A 12,508-nucleotide genomic window follows, 5' to 3' on the forward strand; every position below is an offset into this window, starting at 1 on the left:
CTGCCACTAGACCTCAATTAACCCTAATTTCATATAGGTACCCCTTACTTAACTCGTATCATAGAGAGGAGCCCTTTGTCTCTGTTTTAAGAGCAAAATGCAAGGCAGTTCATTATTCTAAGGTTGGCCACCAAATGATCATCATCATCATCACCATTATTGTTATTATTTGGCAGCAGTAACTAATAAAGATCAAGTTTCAATAGATGGAGGAACTTCCTTCTCTGAATATATAATGTAAACTGTTTGAGGCCAAACACTCCAAAAGTTTTGACTCTTAGCTCTTAGCATCATATTTAGCATATAACGCTGGTTTTCTTTGGCAAAGATACTGAAGTGGTTTGCCATTTCCTTCTCTGACTCCTTTTACAAATGAAGAACTGAGGCAAACAGGGTCAAGTCTTGCCCAGAGAAGCTAGGAAGTGTTTGAGGCCACATTTGAACTCAGGAAGATGAGCCTTCCCACTCTCTACTTGCCCATTAGCACATAACAGACATTTAATAGCTATGTTGAATTGAATTGAATAAGGGTAAGATATGTCCACATTAATAAAATTATGCATCCTTGAAGTATTCCAGTATTTTAAATTTTTAAAAAAATGATTAAATTTTTTCCAAAATGAGAGTAATGGCATTTTTTTCCATGTGTATTCCATGGTACTATGGTGAAAGTACTTTTGAATTCTACAGTATATATATTGGCTCCAAGCTGGGACGGGGTAGCAGAATGATAGAATGGAAAAAGTCCTGGCCTTGGATTCCTGACTTTGACACTATCTCACTCTGTAAAATTTAACAGGTTCCTTCTACTCTCTGAGCCTTAACTTCCACCTTTATAAAATGGGAAAAATCACCATCCTCACAAAGTTTTTCTGAGGATAAAATGAGGTGGTAGATACAAAAGTACTTTGTTACAAAAAGTGTTATTTGCTTGAAAATTTGAAGAATCTCTGATTTCATCAGTGTGTTTTCTTTTTTAGGAAGGAAAATCTCAATCTTCTGATCTCTTACCATCTTTAAGAGTTGCTGTGTCAGCCAGCCTAAATGATGAACTTCTCCAACTTAACTAAGCAGATCCTCCTCCAATTGACAAAGGTTCATTACCCTGCCTAAATTCAAAATGTTTCTTCCAGGCTGTAGGATTTATAGTACAGAGTTTATGGCCCACTAGAGTTTTGAGAGCTCAGGATTACCTCCACATAACAATGTGGCATTGGAAAAATGTGGCATTGTTGGAAGCTATTAAGTATTCCTCTTGATTATTGATTCTAATAACAAAGTTGATCTGGCAAAACATAGCCCCCCCCAAAGCCTTCATAATACAATGTGCCCATTGTTAACATTCTTTGAAATCTTCTGTCAAATGGGTGATACTAAGCCCAATTTTTATAAACCTCCACTTACTATGATGCCTGCATTCTTCATGGCTAGAGGCAGCCCCAGAAGACCTGTGCCAATATTTGCTTTGAATAGATGGATCAAGGCCTGAAATCCTCTGAGGAGAGAGAGAGAAAGAGAGAGAGAGAGAGGGAAACACAAGAGAGTTAGTGTGGAGATGTGCATAAAGCATCTGTAAAATGTAAAAAGAGGTTCCTGTCAATTAGAACCAAGGAGACAAAATAAAAGAATTATTTAGGTGGGGTATTTTCGCTCCAACATCCTCTCTTGGAAAATCTGGGTTCTATGCTAATGACTGAGTTAAAAGTGTTTGAACTTCCTCCCCGCTCATAGCTGTAGTACAGTTAGCCCCAAAATGGATTAAGGTAGGAAGACAGGGAGGAATGTACAGAGAATAAGAAGAGAACAGAAAAAGAAGCAAAAATGAGTTCCTCCCTTTACCCTCTGCTGGTCAAAATTCTATATATAAAGCAATAAACATTTTACTTTTTGAAATTTTAAAGGGGGAAATCAAAGAATATAGAATTATAAGGAACCTGAAAGATCATTTAGTTTAAACACTAAGAAACTGAGACTCAGAGAGAAGTGAGCTGCCTAATGGCAGAGCTGGAATTCAAATCTAGGTGCTCTCATATATAACTTATATCCAATTGCTTAACATCTAGGAAAGGGGAAAAGAGAAAATTTGGAGCTCAAAATTTTATAAAAAATGAATGTCAAAAATTGTCTTTACATGTAATTAGAAAAAACAAGTTACTATCAAAAAAAATTCTAAAAGACTAACAAAACCAAAAATAAATCCAGGTGTTCTGACTAAGTCCAAGTGCTTCATTATATCACACTAATAAAAAATAATTTATTAAATGAATTTTCATATTATAAATGCTGGAGATTCAACTGCAAGTATAAGAAATTCCCTGTCCTCAAGAAGCTTAATAGAAGAGGGAAATATATCAGTCAGTTAGCCAGCAAGCATTTATTGTATGTTAGGCACTGTGCTAAGCTTTGGGGATTCTGAGAAAATCAAAATAGTCCTTGCTTTAAAGGAATTCACATATAAGGAGGTGTTTTATTTCTAGGGAGGAGTGTTTTAGTTTGTGAAATCACAGGGAGGGTAAAAAAGGCCAAAAAGTAATCAATAGAAACAATAGCATTATTGATTTAATTACCTAGAATAAGTGAAAGTAGGGGTAAGAAGGAGTGAGGAATGTCTGGGAAGCATTGTGTTAAGTGTCTGGAACTGGACAAATATAATAGGCTCTCCCTAGTCAGGGCCATATGACCTCCTGGCAGGGGTCCAAAGCTTAATGGAGTTGATGTCAGGACACTGGTGATGAAGCAGCACTGGCAGGCCAGATGATGAGGAGAGGGCTGGAGTGGACCCCTGGGTGGGATATGAAGTATGCCCTGGGGGCTGTACAGTCTGACTCCCCATTCAGCACATGGTCCTGTGCCAATGTTCATTTTGAACAGGTAGTTCAAAGCTGAATGGATGAAATCACCTAAGGTGTGACTTCAGAAGGCCTGCTGATTCAGGTGAAAGTGAAGCAGAGCAAATGGCAAATAGCCTAGCCAAGATAGTCAAATTGTATGTAGAACATGATATGGCAGCTAAGGCTGACTTGACATAGTGTAGCTATCAATTTAGCATATCAGCTATTATTAGGAAAGGGAGAAAAAGAAGCTCTTAGCATGAAAGGAGACATGACTGATCTTGCCTCTCATTTTTGCTTTGGTCTGATACCCTTCCTCAATTGACTGATCCCCATACGGAACCTTTCTGTGTAACTTGTTATTAAATGAGTCTTGCTTCAGCAAACAACCTGTTGTTCCTTTAATATGGAAACAAGAGGTTGTATTTTTCCACGGTATTAATAGCCTTTAACTCAAAGAATGTTAACAATGGGCACATTGTATTATGAAGGCAAGATACCTTATCCTAAGACTTCTCTCTATTCTTTATTTAAATTGATCAATAAAAACTTACATCCTCTTTTAATCAATTTATTTAACTTTATGGGTCACCATGGACAAAGAACTCATTGCCTACTTACCAGCCTCCTGGTGCCTTTCTATACTTAACTAGACTGGTTCTCAGGAAAAACATAATCTGGGGGGAGGGAGCCAAAATGGTGGAGAGTTAAAAAGGTCTTTGATCTCTGCCTGGTTTCCCTCAGATCAATACCAGATCAAGGCTCTGAACGGGTTTTGGAGTGGCAGAATCCATAAATATTTGGAGTGTAACAAATTTCCAGCAGAAGATATTTTGGAAGAACTTTAAGAAAGGTCTGTCTCAGTCAGATAGTGGAAGGGGACGGGGTTTTAGCACTTGCAGGTGCAGCCCAGCCCAGCTCAGCACAGTGCAAGGAGACTCAGGCCTGCAGAAGTCTGTGGGCTGGGGGAATCTAGTGGGAGGCTCATAGCCAAAATACAGCAACATTTGTTGCTCTGACCTGGTTCAGGAAGAAGATACTTTGATTTCTTACAGGTTTAGTTAAATCTCATAGATTTTGTGTATCATCTTTGTAAATCCAGTATGCTTCCATGATAGGGCACAGAAGTGAGATTTCATAAAGATTATAGTACATGAAGTAGAATAGATGTTAAAAATGATTTAGTATGACTCTCTTGTTTTACAGCTGAGGAAACTGAGGTCCAGAGGAATTAAGGGATTTGTTTAAGCTATGTACAAGAGCTAGGTTTTGAACCAATGTCCTCTGATTTCCATATGCCCTAAAAACTGTTACTGTGCAGGTGGAGCAAAGATGGAGAAGAAAAGGCAGGAACTCACCCAACCTCTCCCCTAAAACCACTCCAAATTAAATAATGACCTTGAACCAATTTTAGAGCATCAGAACATCCCAAAAGATGGAGTTAAACATTTTCAAACTGAAGGCAACTTAGAAGGTCAGCAGAAAAGGTCCGTTGCATCAGAGCAGGAGTCTATTCCTGGTGCAAGCAATACTAGAGCAGCACAGCTCAGACCCCAGACCCAGACCCAGATCTGGCCCCAGACAGACTTCTGAATCAGCATCAATACTGGTGGGTTTCAGACCTCTTAGTCCAGAGACACTAATAAGGACCTAGAAGCTCAGCAGAAAAAGTCTGTGGAACCAGAGTGGGAGTTTAGCTTAGGCTGCACCGGCACAGCCCACACCTGGACCCAGGGCAAGACCTCTATGATATTCCAGAGAGCAATGGAACTAGAATTACAACCAAGAATCACCTATTCAGTAAGTATAATCCTTCAGAGGAAAAGGTGGTCATTCAGTGGAAATAGAGGATTTTCAAACATTCAGACCAGAGCTGAATGGAAAATCTGATTTTCAAATATAGGACTCCAGAGAAGCAGAAAGAGGCAATCAGGAAAGTGATATCATAAGTGACTTAATAAAGTTTATCTGTTTGCATTCCTACATGGGAAGGTGATACTTATAACTCATTAAAACTTTCTCATTATTATGAGTTAGAAGGAGTGTATATAGACAGAGGGCATATGCGTGTTGAATATGAAGGGATAATAACTAAAAAAATAAAATTAAGGGGTGAGAGAACAACATTATTTGCAAAAGGGAAAGAGAGAAGAGGAATGGCACAAATTATCTGCCATAAAAAAAGAAGCAAGAAAAAGCTGTTACAGTGGAGGGAAAGAGGGGGAGGAGAGGTTGAGAGAGTAAATCTTACTCTCATTAAAACTGGCTCAAAGAGGAAATAATATACATACTCAGTAGGAGTATAAAAATCTATCTTACTTTGCAGGAAAATAGAAGAGGAATGGAATATGGGAAAGGGAGGGAGGGTGATAAAACGATAGGACATATGTGGGGGAGAAGAGTGGTAGGTACCAAAACATTTTTGAGAGGGACAGAGGAGAGAGAGAGAGAGAATAACTAGGGGGGAAATACAGTTAGCAATAACAATTGTAAAAAGAATCTCGAAGCAAGTTTCTCTGAGTTCTTGTTTCTCAAAATAGAGGGAACTGAGTCAAATTTATAAAATATAAGAGCCATGCCCCAATTGATAAATGATCAAAAGATAGGATTTGTGCCCAAAAGGTTATAAATTCATGCATATTCTTTGACCTAACAATACCACTACTTGGTCTGAAAAAAAAAAAAGAGATTTAAAAAAAAGAAAGAAAATGGCCTATATGTGCAAAAATATTCATAATAACTCTCTTCTCAAGACAAAAAAAAAAAAAAGGAAATTGAGGGGGTGCCCATCAATTGGGATAGCGGCACGATAAGCTGTGGTATGTGTTTATGATATCAAATATTATTATTCTATGGGAAATGATGAGCAGAATTCTCTCAAGAAAAAAAAAAAACACCTGGAAAATCCTTCATAAACTCAAGCAAAGTAAAATGTACTATGTACAAAGTAATAGTAATGTTCTATAGCTATGAATGACTTTGCTATTTTCAGTAGTACAATCATCCATGACCTATGAAGGATTTATTATGAAAAACCCTATTCATGCCCAGAGAAGGAACTAGTTGGGTCTGAATACAGATTGAAACATTCTCTCTTTTTCTTGTCCTCTTTCTCTCTTTTAAACTTAGTTTTTCTTGAGGGTTTTAATTTTCATTAGGGTGAGCGATCTAATTTTTTTTCACAATTTGACTTATGAAAATGTTTTGTCTAACTTCACAAGTGGTTTCTTAATTGTGGGTGGGGATAAGGGAGAGAAGCTAAAACTCAAAAAATTTAAAAACAAATGTAAAAAATTGTTTGAATATAACTGGAAAATATTAATAAAAGAAAAAATTGTGGCAATGTTTTATACCTCCTGAGGATTAAATCCCACAGGCCTCCTGTTTTTGTAGGGCCCACAAAAAATGCTTTGATTTTTTTTAAAAATAAAGTTTTATTACATTTAAAAATGTAACAAAATTTTTTTTAGCTCTTGGGGTTGTACAAAAACAGGCTGAAGGTCTAATTTGGTTCTTGGGTTATAGTTTGCTGAACTGAATATTATACTATATAACCTTCTGTTTCAATATTTACTTAGTAAATGGCTAACCCAAGGCTCTAATCTAGATTTCGTGACTCCTAATCTAGTGGGGGTTTTTACCATTCATTGCACAAAGCAATAAAACTTTTTCATGGTCCCATATGGCAGAGTGGACTTTTTTTGTTAGAAAATCAGATCATTGAGAGGAACCTCCTCTACCTGACCCAAGCCCAAACGATGTCTTGGCCATCATTTCATTTTATCTCTCTGAATCTGTCTCTCTGTCTTGTTCTTTGTCTGTCTCTGTGTTTTTCTCTCTCTCTCTCTGATCCCATGGATAATTTGTAAAACAGCCAATGACCATTACTATGCCCCACTAATTTGTTCCACTCACATAATTGCCCAACTGAACAATAGTCAGGATTATTTCATCTTAATATATAACAGCATTCAGCCAAATCCTTTCAAAGTTCCCAGGAAGAATAGTTTAAATACATTAAATTGGGAAGGATGTCTAATAGAAAGAATAACAGTCAGTCAACAAATATTTATTTACTAGTGCCAGGCATTGTGCTAAATTTCTAGGAATACAAGGAAAGGCAGACATAATTCCTGCCTTCGAGGAGCTCACATTCCGGTGGGAGAGACAAGGTACAAATAATTGTATATGTACAAATTATATAATGTAATGGAAGGAAATCTCAGAGAGAAGCAAGAGTCAGAGGTACACAAGTAGGGTGGAGGAAGAGTGAGGAAGATCTCTTAAAGAAGAAGGGATTTTAACTGAAACAGAATTGGATTCTAAAAGTACTTAGAAAGTTTATAATGACAGATTGAATCAAAAAATTTAATGTAGATAAATGTAAAGTTTTATGATTTGGTTCAAGGAATCAATTGCACAAATATATTGTAGCATTATGGAAAGATGGGAACAAGCAGAAAAGAATTTCACAACCTTATGCCTGGCAATAACCAGAAGTAACCAGAGTAGTGTCAAAGTAGAATCAGAAGATTTGAGATCAAACCCTCCCTTTAATGCTTATCACTGTTGGACCTTGGGCAAGTGTTTTAAGCCCTTTCAGCGTCAGTTTCCCTGTTTGTAATATGAGGGGGAGTTGGATTAAATATCCTCTGAAGTCCATTTTAGCTCTAAATCTATGGTCCCCTTAAGTCATGAGTTTCTTTTTTATACATGTGGCCTGATCACACTGGAATAATTCTGCAACTTTGACCAGCAGTGCCCCTGGGCTCTGTGCAACAATGCTGAGTGGAAACCAGTAAAGAGCAGACTCAGTAGGTTAGGTGATGGCCCCACCAGCAATCATCAGTGGCTCTGCACTATCGGGCTGCTGGAAGAAGGCATAGGAAACTTGTGAAGATACAGATGCTCAAACTGCAAGCTGTGGTTGGAATGGGAAGGCAAACTCGTAGGAGTTTGAAACCCTTCAACTAGGTTTGAAACGTAGTTGAAACCCTTAATACCTGTCACTTATAATTAGTACTGAACTGTTTTTTGTCCTTCTTTCTCAAAGATGACCATAACATCAGGGAGACAATGCCATGATATGCAAGTGACTTGGATTTAAAGAAGGGAAGGTTGTGCAAGGTCACCCAACTTATTTTCTCCTCTACAGGCATCTGGGTCCAGTGGCCAGATATAGATCAGGATGAGTGGAGACAGGGAGACCTTGGGCTTTTTAAGCTAATCTTCAACAGGTCTCAATTTGAAGCCACATCCATTCAATAATTAAGACTAGGTAGTAAGTGAGACTAACAATGGCCTCCAGAGTTTATTCAATATCTAACATTCTACATTGTGTCAAGTACAGATGGAAAAATAAGTAAACCTAAGATGCTGTTACCATAGTCCTGATCAAATAGGAAATGCAAATATACATATCTAAATTTTTCTGTCTATAGGCTCTAGTTATTCCAATTCAGGGTCTCCCTATCTGCCAAAATAATTTTCCTAAGTGCAAATCTGATCATGACCCTTTCTTGCTCAAATGAATAAACAAATAAAGTATAGAGGTTCCTTAATGTTTTTAGGAACAAATACAAACTATCTTTTTTGGCTTGAAATTCCCTCAATAATTTGGTTCCAATATATCTTTCCATCCTTGTTTCATATTATTCTCTTTTACTCATGTTATATTCTAGTCAAATTGGACTGAGAGTTCCTTTATAAATTTGGCATTCTATCTTCTGGTTTCATGTTTTTGCATGAGCTATATCCTTCATATCAAGAACACTGTCTGCTCACCTCCACTTGGTTTCTTTCAATACTCATCTCAGGTATCAAGCACCTCCTTTACAAAATCTTTCCCAAATCTCTTGGTTGTTAGTATTCTCTACTTCTTCAAATTGTTTTGTATTTATTTCACATGTTCATAGACTTAGAGAGGGAAGGCACTTTATAATGTTCATTCAATTCAATACTCTCATTTTACATAAGAGCAAACTGATTCCCAGAGAAGGGAAGATTCTTCTCCAAGACAATACAGGTAGTAAGTAATAGAATTGGGATTTGAAACCAGGTCCTTGATTCCAAAATTTTTTCCAATAGAATTTTTTCCCCATAGAATTCCCATGTTATTATACTATTATTATTATATTTGCTATAGCCTCCCAATAGAATAGAAGTTCCTTCAAGACAAGGATTGTTTTATTCATTACCTTAGTACTTTGTACTGTCCTTTATGCAAAGTAGCCATTTAATAAATGTTATTTGAATTAAATTCTAGATCTTTTAATTAACTACAATGTCTGATCTTGGTAAAATCTACAATCTCTCTAGGCTTCAATAAAGGTGACTAAAGGATCTCCAAGGGTTCTTCCAACTTGGAATCCTAGGACATGCCATAATTTTTGCTGTGAAAAAGACCTAAGAGTTACATAGACCACAATCTCAATATGATTCAACAGTGCTCATAGTTTGAATCAATATGATTGAAGCAGTAAGTGACGGTTATGTAATTCTGTAAAGCTTGAAAAACACAAAGGGTAATAGGTGACCACCCCTCTAGAGGGATTTGACCTAAATTATCTCATTTGAACCACACAACAATTCTGTAAAGTGGGGTATTATAGGTATTTTCATTCCCATGTAACAAGTGAAAATGCAGAGAGAGGCTTGAAAAGGTGATATTACTTGCCTGTAGTCACCTAGCTAGTGAGTTTGAACTCAGGTCTTCTTCAGAATCTAAGTCCAACCCTCTACTTCAAGTAGCAATCAAAAAAAGCTAATGAAACTAATGAATCAAAATTCATTAATGAAACTAATAATCAAAAAAAGCTAATGAAATTATGATAATATTGAAATCCTGACAACTCAGTATTCTAGTTTGCTACTTTTCTTTTTAAAGTAATTTTATAAAACTTTAAAAAAATTAACCTAGCCCTCTCACTAATTTCCACCTTGCCACTGAGTGAGCTTAAAACAATAACAAATGAAATCCCTCAATATCCAGTTGAATGATTCAGCAAAACAAATTCCTCCATTAGCCATGTCCACCAACCTCTCTCTCTTTCTCTCCCCTACCTCTCCCTTTCCCCCCCAATCTTCAATCTCTCTTTCATTTTTCTGAGTTGCTTACAATTCATAATTTCTCTGATATGACATGAGTGCCATGTTTCATTTTCATTCTTTTGAACTTATAGTTGATCATTATGTTGACAAAAAGTCTAAGTCCTTTCAAAATTGTTTTTCTTTCTTTTTAATTTTAATAGCTTTTAATTTTCAAAATATATGCAAGGATAGTTTTCAACATTTACCCTTGCAAAACCTTATGTTCCAAATTTTTCTCCTTCCTTTCTCCCAAATCCCTCCTCTAGACAGCAAGTAATCCAATGTAGGTTAAACATGTGCAATTTTTCTAAACATTTCCACATTTATCATGATGCACAAGAAAAATCAGATCAAAAAGAAAAAAGAAAAAAGAAAAAAAAGCCAGCAAACAATACAAAGAAAGTGAAAATACTATATTGTGATCCACATTCAGAAACACTGCTGGATCAAAGAATATGCACAGTTTGATATCCCTTTGGGCATAGTTCCAAATTGTTCTCCAGAATAATTGGATCATTTCACAATTCCATCAACTATGTATTAGTGTCCCAGTTTCCCCACACTCCTCCGACATTTATTATTATCTTTTCCTGTCATCTTAGCCAATCTTAGAGGGGTGTAGTGGTATCTCAGAATTGTCATAATTTGCATTTCTCTAATCAATAGTGATTTGGAACATTTTTTCATATGACTAGAAATAGCTTTAAAAATTGTTTTTCTTTATGTCATAATTTTAAAAATTGCTCTAGTTCTACTCACTTTTTTTTGTATCAGTTCATAAGGTTTTCCCAGTTTCCTCTAAAATTATCCATTTCATCATTTCTTGTGGCAGAATAATATTCTATCACAGCCCATGCACCACAATTTGGTTAGCTATTATCCAATAACCCTTAGTTTCTAATTTTTAACTACAACCATATTATCCAATAACCCTTAGTTTCTAATTTTTAACTACAACAATCCTTTTTGATTTATTTGGGATATAGGCTCAGTAGTAGTTTAGCTAAGTCAAAGAGTATAAAGAATTTGCTAATTTAAGGGCATAGTTCCAAATTGCTTTCTAGAACAACTGTATGATTCACAATCCCACCAATAACATACTAGTATACCTGTTTTCCAATAATCCATCTTCCCCTACATTTGTCATTTTCTTTTTTGTCATTTTTTCCCATTCTGATAGGTTATAAGTAAAACCTCAAAGTAATTTTAATTTGTATTCTCTAATTATTGGTAATTTTTTCATAAGATTTTTAATTTATATTTTTTTTCCTTTATAAACTTCATATCTTTTGATCTTTTATCTATTGGGGAATGACTTAATCTTATAATTTTGAATCAGCTCCTTATATATCTTAGAAATATTTTATTTCTTTAAAAAGAGAGTTTTTGCAATAACTCTTCTCTAGTTATCTTCTAATTTTTGTTACATTATTACATTATTATTATATTGTGTGTGCAAAACCTTTTATATTTTATACAATCAAAACTGTCTATTTTACCTTGTGTGATCTTCTCTATCATTCATTTAGATCTTCTATCTTCAGATCGTAATTACTCTGTTCCTTTCTCTTCCACTACAACTCATTTGCATATCATGATATCTTTTCCCTGATGTCATGGTTTTCTTTATGAATGAATTTGAACCTTTTATATTTAGGTTCGCCTTATCTTGATATATGGAATGATGTGTTAATCTAAACCCAATTTCTGCTAATTTTTGTCTCATTTTCCCAGGAATTTTTATAAAACAGACTTTTCTCATGATAATGAGAATCTTCTCTTATCCTCTATTATTATTATTAGCAGTAGTATATCATTAATGGTAGCAATAATAACTGCCAACACAAATATATGTAGATATTTACAAATATAGACATCACTTATCACTGTGCTATCTTTTATATAAATATAAATGAAGCAGTATGCAACTGTTTCTGTAAGCTATATATCTAATTCATTCTGCTTTTGAACCTCTTTCTTTTTTTTTACTTTTTACCAAATTACTTTAATGATTATTGCACTATAATCAGTTGGAGATCTGTTAGTAATAGATATCTTTTTCTACTCCCCCCCATTATTATCCTTTGATATTTTTTACTTTTTGTTTGTCCACATGCATTTTGTATTTAAGTATCCATAAAAATTCTCTTGGGAATCTGATTGGTAGTGAAAAAATTAAATTTATTTAATAATTTTGTTATTTTTGTGATATTGATTTAGCCTACATATAAATAATTAATGTTCCTAATATATAGAAAGGTTGATTTTTCTATGTGGATTTATATCCTGTATTTTTGCTGAAATTATTATTTCCATTAATTTTTTACTTCAGTTTCTAGGATTCTCTAACTACACCAACATATCATTGGCAAAAAAGGATAATTTGTTTCCTACTTGCTTATCTGTATTTCTTCAACTTTTTCTTGTCATCTTGTATTAACTTGCATTTGTAGCATTATGTTAAATATCATGAATAATAATAGACATCCTTGCTTTATTCTTGATATTAATGGAAAACCTCTGACTTCTCTTATTACATATAACATTTGGTTCTAAGATTTGGATGAATACTATTTACTATAATATGA

General features: G+C 35.1%; 1 protein-coding gene across 4 annotated transcripts in view; it reads right to left on the reverse strand.

Moving 5' to 3' along the window:
• LOC141556902 (proton-coupled amino acid transporter 1-like) overlaps window positions 1-12,508 on the reverse strand; it is a 59,087-nt gene that overhangs the window by 31,480 nt on the left and 15,099 nt on the right. For 2 of the 4 annotated variants that reach the window (XM_074291838.1, XM_074291839.1), the window contains one exon: window positions 1,405-1,495. The exons of the other annotated variants lie outside the window; for them this stretch is intronic. In XM_074291838.1, the coding sequence (XP_074147939.1) occupies window positions 1,405-1,495 (91 nt within the window). The remainder of the gene's footprint in view (window positions 1-1,404; window positions 1,496-12,508) is intronic. 4 annotated transcript variants of the gene reach the window in all.

The sequence above is a fragment of the Sminthopsis crassicaudata genome, chromosome 2 (genome assembly GCF_048593235.1).
Source record: "Sminthopsis crassicaudata isolate SCR6 chromosome 2, ASM4859323v1, whole genome shotgun sequence".
Classification (NCBI taxonomy): domain Eukaryota; kingdom Metazoa; phylum Chordata; class Mammalia; order Dasyuromorphia; family Dasyuridae; genus Sminthopsis; species Sminthopsis crassicaudata.